Genomic DNA, 13646 nt, shown 5'->3' with positions numbered 1-13646 from the left:
GTCTGAAAAAGCTAAATACAAGAATCATCAGATGCAACACTGGCACATAGCATTCATCGTTATTGACAGGAAGTGTCAGGGTTAAAGAAAATGCAAGTATAGACAATGGTATTTGAATGTGGCTTTTGCAAACACTTCACACAGAGATATGAACCACTAAAACAGGATTAAATGGAATAGCCATTTTCATAGTGCACAGAATCAGATGGGTTACATTGGGTTCATTATCAGTTAATCTATTTGCTTCTTTGCTGAACAGACTGTTTGTTTTCTGCAGGTCATTCTATCTGGGATTATAGGACTAACCACATGGAAACGGCCGATGCTTCTGCTGGTATGTGTGTTGATACTTACTGATTGTAGTTGTGTTCCTTTATATCCCATGAGATGCATTTCTTTTTATTTTAGTGGCAATGTGTTTATAACACAAAATTAATCCTGTATTTTTCTGAACATGTGTTTTCAATAATTTTCTACATGCTTGTGTCCCTATGTTAAAGAGGCAGTTGCTGGTCCGTTAAAGAACTCCTATTTTGCCCCTTTTACAAGATGTAAGATAAGCCTTTGGTGAATGTGTTTGTAAAGTTTTAGCTCAAAACTATGCATCATTGCATTAATTTAGTTCCAAATTAAAAACAATCTATGTATGGCAGAAGAGTTATATTCTTTGGTTTTTATTTATGAAATTTCCTTCAAAACTCTTGTAACTAGGGTGTAAGAGACATTAAAACCTCTTGCTTCATGACCACTGGCTGAAACAAAGTGATGCAAATGCTATGAGCACAGTCTCAACAACGGTGCCTTTGTCTTTGGGTGATACTTTCAAGTTGGTTAGGGCAGGTGAAACCTCAGGATCTATAACCCTAAGACGCTTAAACAAGATTTTCAGCTACAGTAAAACTAGTCATGCATGTTTTCTATACACAGACCCTCCTAAAACATAATAAAGACACAACAGCTCTGACTCAAATCAGAGGATTTGCGACATTTGCAAAAATTTGCATGAATTTGCAAGGGAGCATCAAACATGGGACATTAAAAAGTGGAAGAATTTTTTTTTTTTTGATAAACGCTACTGGCATGACAAAGAGATTCCGCAGGAGATGTTTTCCACACGGCACAGTGGTGGAGGCTTCATTATGATCTGTGGGGCTGTTGGTAAAATTGAGCTTCAGGTTGTTCAGGGGCGTCAAACATGTATGTAGACATGTTGCAGCTAGGGCAAGGCAGTGGCGCAGTAGGTATTGCTGTCGTCTCACAGCAAGAAGGTCGCTGGTTCGAACCTTGGCTCAGTTGGTGTTTCTGTGTGGAGTTTGCATGTTCTCCCTGCCTTCGCGTGGGTTTCCTCCGGGTTTCCCCACAGTCCAAAGACATGTGGTACAGGTGAATTGGGTAGGCTAAATTGTCCGTAGTGTGTGTGTGAATGTGTGTGTATGTTTCCCAGAGCAGCATCCGCTGCGTAAAATAACTTGCTGGATAAGATGACGGTTCATTCTGCTGTGGTGAACCCGGATTAATAAAGGGACTAAGCCGACAAGAAAATGAATGAATGAATGGGCATCCCTCTTGACTGAGAGCTCTTGTCTGTGCAGTAATGACTGAATCTTTCTACACAAGAAGACAACGCTTCAATTCACAATGCCGCCTGACAAAACACTTCTTCCAGAAGAATAACGTTGCTCTTTTAGAGCATCCTGCATGCTCACCTGATTTAAATCCCATTGAGGACATTTGGGGATGGATGGCAAGGGAAGTTTACAAAAATGGTTCCAGATCCAGACCGTGGGTGCCCTTCATAAAGCCATCTTAACCACATGGCGCAGCGTTACCCCCAGCCTCCTGGAAACACTTGTATCAAGCATGCCAAAACCAGTGTTTGAAGTGATCAACAAGAATGGAGGTGTTACTCACAACTGAGTAATTTTTAACAATTTTACTTCTATTGTCGTGTTTTTTGGTCTCTGGTCCTATACTTTTGATCTGCTGATTCGAGCCTGTTTGAGTTTAAATGCTTTTTCAATAAATTGCCTATTCTCTGTTTTTTGCTTTTGTCTTCTTTGGGTATTTTAAAGCAGTACTTTACAATCGGATTATGATCTACCCATGCAAAATGTGAATAACTGTAATGTTGCGCTTGGTCTTAAGATTTTATTCTGCAATGTATATATATATATTTACTGAAAGTGTCTTTGGTGAGCTCAATTTGCTTGACTGCGAAAACAAAATCTGGAACCTCTAACTATTAACTTTTAGCACAGTGTTGCTAATTCAAGGTTTAAACACTAATATTATGTTTCTTGTGCACAGGTAAATCTGTTTGTGTTGCTGTCAGTGGTGTGTATCCTACTAAACCTGGCCGGATTCATCCTCTGCTGTCAGGGGGTTCAGCTGGTCTCCAGTACCATCAACTGTCAGCTGGTGAGGAATCTGCCGTTCTATTTATATATATATATATATATATATATATATATATATATATATATATATATATATGTGTGTGTGTGTGTGTGTGTGTGTGTGTGTGTGTGTGTGTGTGTGTGTGTGTGTGTGTGTGTGTGTGTGTGTGTGTGTGTGTGTGTTTGTGTGTGTTAAAAAAAAACTCTGAAAAATCACATGTACATAAGTATTCAGAGCCTTTGCTCAATAAATTGTTGCAGTTACAGCCTCGTCTTTTTGAATATGATGCCACAAGCTTGGCACACCTGTCTTTGGATATTTTTGCACATTCCTCTATGCAGCACATTTCAAGCTCTATCAGGTTGGATGGGAAGTGGCGGTATACAGCCATTTTCAGATCTCTTTAGTGATGTTCAATAGGGTTTAGGTCTGGGCTCTGGCTGGGCCATTCAAGGACATTCACAGAGTTGTTGTGAAGCCACTCCATTGATATTTTGGCAGTGTGCTTTGGGCTGGAAGATGAACCATCTCCCCAGTCTGAGGTCAAGAGCACTCTGAAGCAGGTTTTCATTCAGAATGTCTTTGTTCATTGCTGCATTAATTTTTCCCTCTATCCTGACTAGCCTTCCAGTTTCTGCTGCTGAAAAACATCTCCAATTGTGAGGAAATAAATTAAGTTAATCCATTTTGGAATAAGGCTGTAACAAAAAAAATGTGGAAAAAGTGAAGCGCTATGAATACTTTCCAGATGCACTGTAACTGAACTTCTGTAAGGGCATGTTGGGCAATTTCCTTGATGTCATGCCTAACTCCTGAGTGCTGGCAAATAGTGGTTTACAGTATGAAGGCTGTAGTTTATGTAAAGTTCCATAAACAATATTTATTATAGACATGGTATTCTAACTAAATTACTTAAGAATATGAACATGCACACAATCATAACATGCATTCTCATACTACTTCTCCTTCTCATTTAGAAGCACACATAAGTTAGGTATTTCAAGATTCAGTTCAGTAAGAGATTCAACTGCTACTGGTGTGGCCAGTCTGTTGGAGTTCTAAAAAAGTGATACTTTGGAATTATTTTTTAAATGTAACTATTAATTGTGTCTGATCTCCCTCTGTTTGTTACATCAGTGACTTCGTATCTTTGTGTTGTTATTGCATATTGTACCTGAAAACTTTAATTTTATAATAATTCATACTTTCTGTTGTCGGCTTTGTCCCTTTATTAATCTGGGGTCGCCACAGCAGAATGAACCGCCAACTTATCCAGCACGTTTTAACGCAGCGGATGCCCTTCCAGCTGCAACCCATCTCTGGGAAACATCCACACACACACATACATACACACACACACACACACACACACACACACACACACACACACACACACACACACACACACACCAGCTGCAACCCATCTCTTGGAAACATCCAAACACACACACAATTTAGCCTACCCAATTCACCTTTACCGCATGTCTTTGGACTGTGGGGGAAACCGGAGCACCCGGAGGAAACCCACGCGAAGGCAGGGAGAACATGCAAACTCCACACAGAAACCAGAAGCCAACTGAGCCAAGGTTCGAACCAGCGACCCAGCGACCTTCTTGCTGTGAGGCGACAGCACTACCTACTGCGCCAGTGCTCCGCCCATTTAATACTAAAGTATTAATAGATATTGTCATGAGATAACACAGAGATATTAATGTAATACATGTGTTTGTGTGTTTCAGAGTGAGCAGGGCGATCTCTGTTACTGTTGTTCAGAGACTCCAAGTGCTCAGTGCCAAGAGGAGAAGCTGATAAAGATCTACGCAGGTCATGCATGTGGCACAATGAGAATCCTGCTCAAAGTATGTGCAAATTAATTTTGACAATAAATAAATGAATATAAAACATATATAGTTGTATAAGCAAAGAAACACAGATGAGAACTAATAACACCATAAAATTCAATATTTCTGAAAATTTGATTACATAAGCTCAATGCAATAAAGTATTTTTAGTATAACCATAAAAAGTATGAGCATGCACAGCACTCAATACTTAGTTGGGGCTCCTTTTGCCTGAAATACTGCAGTAATGCAGCGTGGCATGAAGTCATTCAGTCTGTGGCACTGCTCAGGTGTTTTGAGAGCCATGTTTCTATGATAGTGGCCTTCAGCTCTTATGAATTGTTGGATTTGGCATATCACATTTTTCTCTTCACAATAGCACATACTGTAGATTTTCTATAGAGTTAAGGTCAGGTGAGTATAGACAGGGGTAATTAAGAACAGGGATATCATGGTGCTTAAACCAGATTATGGTAGTTTTGGCACTGTGTGCAGGTGCCAAGTCCTGTTGGAAAATTAAAAGCGCCATAAAGTTTGTTAGCAACAGGAAGCATGAAGTGCCTGGTATAACATGATAGTGTTATAATGTTTTGGGGGGTGTTTTTCAGCCAGTGGACCAGGGAACCTTATCATAGTAAATGGCACCTTAAAAAATGCTTCAAAACTGTCAACAACAGCGTCATTCCTATGCTGATGAATTGGACCATGGGCACCAGTTGACATTTCAGTACAGTTATGACCCCAAACACACAGCAAAAGTGATGAACAAATGGTTGGCAGACAAAAACATTACCATTTTGCAGTGGACCAGCCAGTTTCCTGATGTAAATTGAATTGAGAATTTGTAGAGTGCTAATTATCACCTCAGTTACAAATTATGGGCTTTATTCTGTGTTAAATGCTACTAATGTACTGTAAGTTGAAATAGCCTATTATATTATTATTATTGCCATACTACTGAAATAAGTAGCATATAGTTTATCTCAGATCTTGGGTTCTAAAATAAAAAGTTTGAACCATGACCAACAACATCAGTCACTCAGTAGCATATTGGTAATTTCAAAGAGGTTTAATATTTATTAATTAGATTATAATCTTTACTATTTTATTGGAAGTGCAGTGGCTGGTATTTAAATGAATGGCTAGTATTTAAATGTTTCTGCCTTGTCGTGTTTGGTGCAGAATCTTGACACGTCAGTATAACCATCTGCGAAGGCAATGCACAGATTTTTTTTGTTTTAGAATTTATATTATGTGGTTTACTCCGTCTTAAAAGTTACTAATGTGAGTCTGAACACCATGTTTTTGAGACATTTGTTGCATGTTGAAAATTAATTCAGCAATTGATTTGAATTGAAAGCAGCAAAACGTTGTTTATCTCGGTCCTCAGAAAAAAAGAAACAGTTGGAAAATGAAAGTCAGTAACTCAGTGCAAACAAGCAATATCAGTACTCAGCCTATGTACTGTACTTTTAATAATGTTAAATTGCTTTAATATGTATTCATGAGATTATAACCCTTATCATTTTTGTTGAGATTGTAGTAGCTGTTATTAAAATGACTATAGTAAAACAAGGCTGTAGTATTTGTTTCTGTTGTGTTGTGTTGCATTTTTTTTGCAAACAGTCAAATTGCTTGCAGCTGAAAACTTGTGCCTATAGAAACTGTCCCTATTTAATATTGGCTGCACACTATAATGGTGGTACATGTCTTCATCCCCAGGCAACTATTTAAAGCCTTAGTACTCTAGTCCTGTTATATCTGGACTCTGAAAAGCACTACTGCCATATATATCCATCATCTCTAGATAAACTCTCGTCAATCCACTCAGTGTTACCCTGCTCATAAATCATTGAATCAGGTATTAAAATATTTTAAAGACTTACACCTGGATTTTAGTGATAATTCTTGATGTTTTTGTGTCTTTAACCATTCACTGGCCACTAAACCATGCCCCCTCTTTGGAGGTAACAAAACCTGAAAAAACTATGCATTGTAGTTAAAACACGATTGTGTATTAATTTTTTTTACATTTTTGATTCTATTTCAATTAAGCCTAATCACCTCTAATAGGTTTTCTCTCTTTCAGAAAGTGCTCTTTGCATTGTGTGCATTGAATGCTTTGGCAACAGCTGTGTGTCTGGTTGCTGCTGCACTCAGGTATATGCAGATCTTCTCAACCAGACGGCCATGCATGGTGAGGCAAACCATATTTTTAAAAGGTTTTAATTCTTGCTTGGTGTGTGAAATAGATTGACAACACTGTTTAGGGATAGTGTGAGCTGTTCAGAAGTGTTTGATGACCGTCTGTTGTCTGTGTGAGTTCTAATATTGATGTGATGATGATGATAATGATTTGGCAGGAAGAGGCCAGGCCTGTTCCAGAGGAAGTGGAGGAGCAGACTCATCTTCCAGACCCTGACGAATTTGTTGCTCCTGCACCCCCTCCTTCATACTTCTCTACCTTTTACTCTTATACTCCTCGCCTGGCTCGCAGGTAAAACATTTGAACCTCATTTTATTACTATACAGCCTACTGTTACAATTGTGCTGTCACTTAAATTGCCAATTTTAGTCTAGAAGTTATTTAATTTAATTATTTATTTATTTGTTACAACTTTATATGTCTGGTTTATTGGATTTAATGACACATGATTTAATATTTAGCTTTTTATTTCACCTTAACTTTTGTTTATAAATAAAAGTTAACTAATGTGTAGGGATGCACCGATATGAATTTTTTTGGCCGATACCAATACCCGATAATTCTTCACTTGATGACCGATAGCTGATATATATATATATATATATATATATATATATATATATATATATATATATATATATATATATATATATATATATATATATATATATATAGGCCGATAATTATAAATATTTCAAAAATTTTCAAAAAAACGTCATAAAAGATTGAACTGATTTGAACTGAATAGTCTGTACTCAAAGAAAAAAGCTATCATGTTAAAATTGCAAGGTTAAATTGTATAGACCTAAATTCACGATGTCAGATAAATCAGTATGCAAAGAATACATTATTTCCTTTTCTTCATAGCAAATTAACATACAACTTGACTGTTGCACAAAAATAATAGGTTATATAACAAAGTGGGATTTAATCAACAAGCAAGTTAAATATATTTTAAATAAGATGAAAATGAACGAGCTAAGGACTAAACCAGCTCAAATATTCATGAATAAAACGTGTTTGTACATTTGTACAAATATGTAATGTCCGAAAAACCCTTTTTTTAGAGGTGTTTTGACTGTTTTGAGCCACCGTACAAGTGAAAAGCTAAATACAGAATGTATTATTTTAGAAAATGCGACATTAATTAATTCTATTTGGCGTTTTAGATTCTTTTGAACACATGTAGCATCAACACTTCTGTGTTCGTTCTTGCTGTCAATCGCGGGGAAAATGATCAATGAAAAGTTTATGATAAACTGCTGTGAGGGCGCAGATTTGCCCTCGGAGTCAGATTTCGATACAAACCTGAGCTCAGATGACTTTATGACAAACACAGAGCAGAATATAAAGACAGAATGTGTGGAGAGCTGAGAGCCTGTTTGCTGGATTCAGGGACAGGTGCACCTAGGCTCTCCCCTGTTGATCTGTGAAGGCTCAAGGCTGTCAGATCTGTGTGTGTGTGTGTGTGTGTGTGTGTGTGTGTGTGTGTGTGTGTGTGTGTGTGTGTGTGTGTGTGTGTGTGTGTGTGTGTGTGTGTGTGAAGCAAAGAGGGAGAGACAGAAAAGAGGCGTTTTTTTGTTTTTGTTTTTTTCGCAATTAGACTGTTTTCAGTGATGTTTCCTCTTTGGTGATTGGGCCAAGTTACATGTGTCCTCGTTCATTCACAGGCTGCAACTAAAAGAGTAGGGAGGTAACCCCGAAACTAATATTATTTGGCCCTGGAGTAGTAAGTGAATCTCCCCTGCTCTCTCTAACACAACAAAGAGACAGAGCAGGAAAGTTTTACACGTTTAATATTTTTTCCTGAGGCGATTTGAAGCAAAATACACGATGGCACTCAACCAAACATATATACAATGATAAGGAACATGGTTATTTACTGGGTTATTAATGCACAGCAGTGCCACATGAAGAAAGGACGGACTTTGGAGGAATAAACAGTGTGAGGAGAGATTCATTATAGTGCACTGAACTAGTCTGAACATGTTCCGCCCACACGTGCGCGAGACAGACAGGTCTGTACAATTACGTAATTTATTGGCTTAAAGATATCGGCCTAATTTAGACGTCAGATCGATAAAAATAATCTTAAAATTATCATTTATCGGCCGATAACGATATGGTCACCGATATATCACGCATCCCTACTAATGTGTAATTTTTATTATAATTATTAAATAATTATTTACTCTAATTATTTCTGTACTTAATGGTATTGTTATATCATTACAATTATCAATAAATATGTTTTTTAATGAATAAGAATATTGCATAATAATAATAATAATAATAATATTGCATATTATGATATGTTAATATAATATTATAAATAAAAATATTGCACAACATGTTATTCAAAAGTTAGGGTTTGAAGAGATTTGTTTTAATTCTCTTATTTTGGGGCCCTTTGGGCCTTTGGATATGCTCAGACATTTGTGCTTATTTTTTCTACATATACCCACAGCTATCATTATAATTGTATTCAATTCAGCACAATGAGACAAAATAACCTCTCCAATCAATGCTAATGTTAAGTGAGGTGCTGTGAAGCAAGTAAAAATGCAAGAAGATTAAAAAAATACCAAGTATATTGTTAATTCAGATAACTAATTTGTAATTACCAATAATCACTGATAAATGTCACCATCATTGTGGTCACGTAAAATATGACACCAAAATACTGGTACATCTTACTGATGCTTGCATGTTAATACTGATAATTTAGATGTATACAGCTAGAGAAAAAAATCCTCTTTAGTAAATAATTAATTTTCATATTTTTCATTTTTAGATTTTACAATATATATATATATATATATATATATATATATATATATATATATATATATACATACATACATACATATATATATATATATATATATATATATATATATATATATATATATATATATGTATATATATATATATATATATATATATATATATATATATACACACATATATATATATATATATATATATATATATATATATATATATATATATATATATATATATATATATATATATATATATATATATATATATATGTATATATATATATTAAACAAAGTAGAGCAGGGTTCATTCTTCGCACCTTGTTTAAATGATCTTAGATGATTTGACAGATCCTAGATCTTTTAATCTTGATAACTGATCTCTGGCTAATATGGTTCTTCAAAGAAGTTTGCAAATTAGATTAGAATGTCTGGATAAACTGATCTGAGATCGCTGCTTGTGTTATGAAGGACAGATCTATCAATCCTCGAAATCATGATCAGCAATGCATCGAATGCATCAATGCAACGATTGACTGACGGCACATCAACGTAATGACATCATCTGATTAATATTCAATTATCCATGTGAGCAAAATTACATCAAATTAGCAGTAAACCATTTGTTAAATATGACACGCAATAACCTTCCACATTTGTTGTGAGCTGCAGGCTTTACACTTTCATGTGTCAAGAGTATTCATTATGTATTTCAATGCATATCAGTGTATTTAGTTCTACATTTAGAAAAGATTGTCTTTATTATAGTAGCCATTTTTTTAATCGGTGTAAAAAAAACTGGATGTTTACAAAAGCATTTTGATATTGGTAAAGGTATCTGCAACTTTTGTTAAGCATCAAATCACCGGCATATTAACTGTCAAAACATGTTTATGACTGCATATTATTGCTTTAAAAAAAAGTCACATATTGTGCATTTCTAATATACACAAATTGTTCTAAAGCTATCTAAAAAGTTCATACCAATAAGTTTTCTCTTTTCACCACCAGGTGGCAGTCTTTGTACTTTCATTTCAGGGGTGCAGATTGCATAAGTTTTATTAATATGTATAACTTTATTTATTTTGTTAATAACTATAACTTTATATATATAGTTAAAAATAGCTATTTTCCCAAGTGTATGTAACTACTACTGTAAGAAAATATCAGCATTTGGTACATACTTTCAGAATTTTCTTTACATGAACTGAGCCGATCTAATCCTGTTCATGTGAATTAAACCTGCTGCCCAGCAAGTTTGATCTACCAAAACTGTTGCTATGACAACAACTCTCGGATCAGCTTTGAAGAACAAAATGATCCTGGATCGTGTCAAATCGTCAACATCCAAATCCAGCTAACTGAGTAATCCACGTACGAAGAACAGACCCCTGAGGTCTTCAACCTTGTTTTTATCTAGCAGAGCTCAACAATAATCAAGCACACTGAAGCTTATAGGACAGAAATATTATAAGGGGTAGCAACTAGAGGGCAGCCTCACACATAAACTCTATATAGACCAGTGAAGAAAAGCCATTTACAAAGGCTATTGCTATTACAGAGCATAGAGCAGGGGGTCAAACTCCTGGAAGCCACAGTCCTGCAGAGTTTAGTCTCAGCCCTGACTCAATCCACCTACGAACCCAACATTATACAGTATATATTATGCGTATTGGTGGTGTATAGGTGTGCGTATTGCTGGTGCATTTGTGGCCAAGACAGCAAGTCTTTGTGATCTATCAAGAGCCACGGTATCTACGGTAATGTAAGTTTACCATCAAGAAGGACAAACAAACATTCAACGGGCGTACCTGTGGACACAAGAGGAAGCTGTCTGAAAGGGATCAACCTGAGGCTAAACAGTATTGCATTCCAAAAAACAAAACCACAGCTGCCTAACTCACTGCAGAATTAAATTTGCACCTCAACACTTCTGTTTCCATCAAAACTGTTTATCGGGTACTCCATCGAGTCAATATACATGGCCGAGCTGCAATAAACAAACCTTTTGTCACTTGTGCCAATGCCAAACGTAGGTTTTAATTGTGCCAGCAGCAAAAATCTTGGGCTGTGGACAATGTGAAACATGTATTGATCTCTGGTGAGTCCACATGTCTCTCTCACATCTGGGAGAATTACGGTTTGGAGAAACCCCAAAGCATACCACCCAGACTGGTGCATGCCTAGAGTAAAGCATGGGGATGGGTCAGTGATGGTTTGGGCTGCAATATCATGGCACTCCCCAGGCCCAATAATTGTGCTAGATGCACCATGTGTAACCTAGTGGTTCAAACATTGCATCCTGAAGGTGATGCCATGTATCAGGATGATAATGCACCAATACAATTTTTGGAGGAGTGAGTCAGGAAATGTTTTTCTCCACCAGCATTCCGTAGTGACCTGGCCACTATTCTGCGAGAAGAATGTTGCAAAATCCCTCTGGCCTCTGTGCATGTCTTTTATCTGTCATTCTTAAGACAAATGCTATGTTAGCCACAAAAGGAGGTCGTAGACCATACTATTGAATTATTGTTATCTAAAACCAGGGGTTTCAGTTTCCTTGTACAACCCCTCTATAATTATTTAAAAAGTTAACCCTCTACCACACGCATTATGATAAACCTGTTTAAAAATTTTTTTACCTCAATGCCCATCACACAACTACAACCTCCTCAATTTATTGTTACAGCTGTTGTTATTTTTATTTTTATTATTATCATTATTTTTAGTATTATTATTATTACCAGCATGAGTATATTATTGTTATCAAGTTAATAATCTATCATACATATCTTTAATATTATTCTTCCAGGTGGGTTTGTATAATTCATAATTAGCATTGATATAGTGTTTTCTTTTTTAGTCTTTATTATTATTAGTATTAATTTTTTTTAAAAATTTTTTATTCTCATTGCTTGGTTTGCTGAACTTTATTTTTCTTCTCTCTTTTTGTTTCTTTTCTTTTTCTTCTACTCTTCCCCTTCCTTTTCTGTTTTTTTTATTTTTTTATTTTACTTATTTATTTTTATTATTATTTTATTAATTTTTGTTTATTATTATTAGTTTATTTTCTCTTTTCCTCTCTTTCCCCTTCTACTTACTACTTACTACTATTATTATTATTCATTATTATTATTATTATTATTATTTATTATTATTATTACTTGTCCTCTCCCTGATTTCCCATCCTCCCCTCTCCTTGACACCTTTGTCATAAATGGTATTACTTTTATTTTTTGTAGTCATTATTATTCTTACTGTTCTGACTTGTCCGGTTATCTTTCCATTATCATTATTACAAGTATTTATACCATTATCATTTGTAAGGTTGCAGTTGTTGTAGTTGTAACGGTAGTAGTTGTAGTAGTAGTAGTAGTTGAAGTAGTAGACATTGTAATAGTATCGATTGTTATTGAGTAATTGTTATGACGATTATTGAAATAGTAGTTCATGTAGTAGTAGATGTCTTTGGTATAGTAGTAGCAGAAGTAGTAATGGTGTGGTTGTTACAGTAGTAGTAGTAGTCGTTGTTGGTGTAGTAATATCAGTAGTAGATGTTGTTGATGTAGATGTAGTAGAAGTGATTGTGGTGGTGGTGGTGGTAGTAGTAGTAGTAGTAGCAGTAGACATTGTTGTATTAGTTGTAGCAAACGCTATATTAGTATCAGTAGTGGTAGTAGTATCAGTATTAGTAGACATTGTAGTAGTAGTAGACGTGGTTGTGGCTGTAGTAGAAGCAGTAGTAGTTGTAATATAAGTAACTTTCTGTAGTAGTAGTTGGTGTAGCACTTGTGATTTATTATTATTGTTGTCATTTATTACTGTTGTCCTTTCTTTCTTTTTTTTACTCTCATTTTTACTATCATACATTAATATGCATTGTTGTTACTCCCTACCTCTGACTGGTTTCTTTCTATATGTTTTATCTATATCTGTGACACTTGCTTCATTTATTGACTGTTATTGTCCCTTATGTATGTACTCTGACCTGTCCACCAAGTTACCTTTACATGCATACACACACTCACACGCACACACTCAAGCACATACCAGTACATGACTATATTGTTGTTGTTTTTGTTTTGTTTTTGTTTCGTTGCTTTGTATTTGTTATTTGTTGATCTTTTTCTTGTATTTGTATGATTTTTGCATATTCTAATAAAAAATAAAATAAAAATTACTGTTTTTCTTTTCTTAGATTGGCTTAACTTGAAGTGCTGTTAAAAAAAAAATCGGAAAAATGTATTTTTTAAGGTACTTTATGAAATGTTGTCATATGGCAACAGCGTCCAACAATGGATCAACCTGAGAAATTTAAAATTTAAAAGTTTCCTTATAATTAATCTTTTTTTTTGTTTGAAATAATTTAATTGGTGTTACAGCATTATGAGCTTTAACACAGAACTTATAAATTACCCC

At 35.3% G+C, this 13646-nt stretch overlaps 1 protein-coding gene and 1 long non-coding RNA gene across 5 annotated transcripts in view; one reads left to right on the top strand and one right to left on the bottom strand.

Moving 5' to 3' along the window:
* The window catches only part of entrep1 (endosomal transmembrane epsin interactor 1), a 34995-nt gene that overhangs the window by 6594 nt on the left and 14755 nt on the right, over positions 1 to 13646 (top strand). For all 3 annotated transcript variants that reach the window (XM_087254181.1, XM_087254182.1, XM_087254183.1), the window contains exons 2-6: positions 278 to 334; positions 2308 to 2418; positions 4137 to 4256; positions 6328 to 6435; positions 6602 to 6735. In XM_087254181.1, coding sequence (XP_087110307.1) covers positions 278 to 334; positions 2308 to 2418; positions 4137 to 4256; positions 6328 to 6435; positions 6602 to 6735 — 530 coding nt within the window. The remainder of the gene's footprint in view (positions 1 to 277; positions 335 to 2307; positions 2419 to 4136; positions 4257 to 6327; positions 6436 to 6601; positions 6736 to 13646) is intronic.
* LOC147844398 (uncharacterized) overlaps positions 1 to 13646 on the bottom strand; it is an 80910-nt gene that overhangs the window by 66234 nt on the left and 1030 nt on the right. The window lies entirely within an intron of this gene.

Source organism: Danio rerio, chromosome 5 (assembly GCF_052040795.2).
Source record: "Danio rerio strain M-AB ecotype USA chromosome 5, GRCz13ab, whole genome shotgun sequence".
NCBI classification, from domain to species: domain Eukaryota; kingdom Metazoa; phylum Chordata; class Actinopteri; order Cypriniformes; family Danionidae; genus Danio; species Danio rerio.
This window is presented reverse-complemented; position numbering and strand designations above follow the sequence as displayed.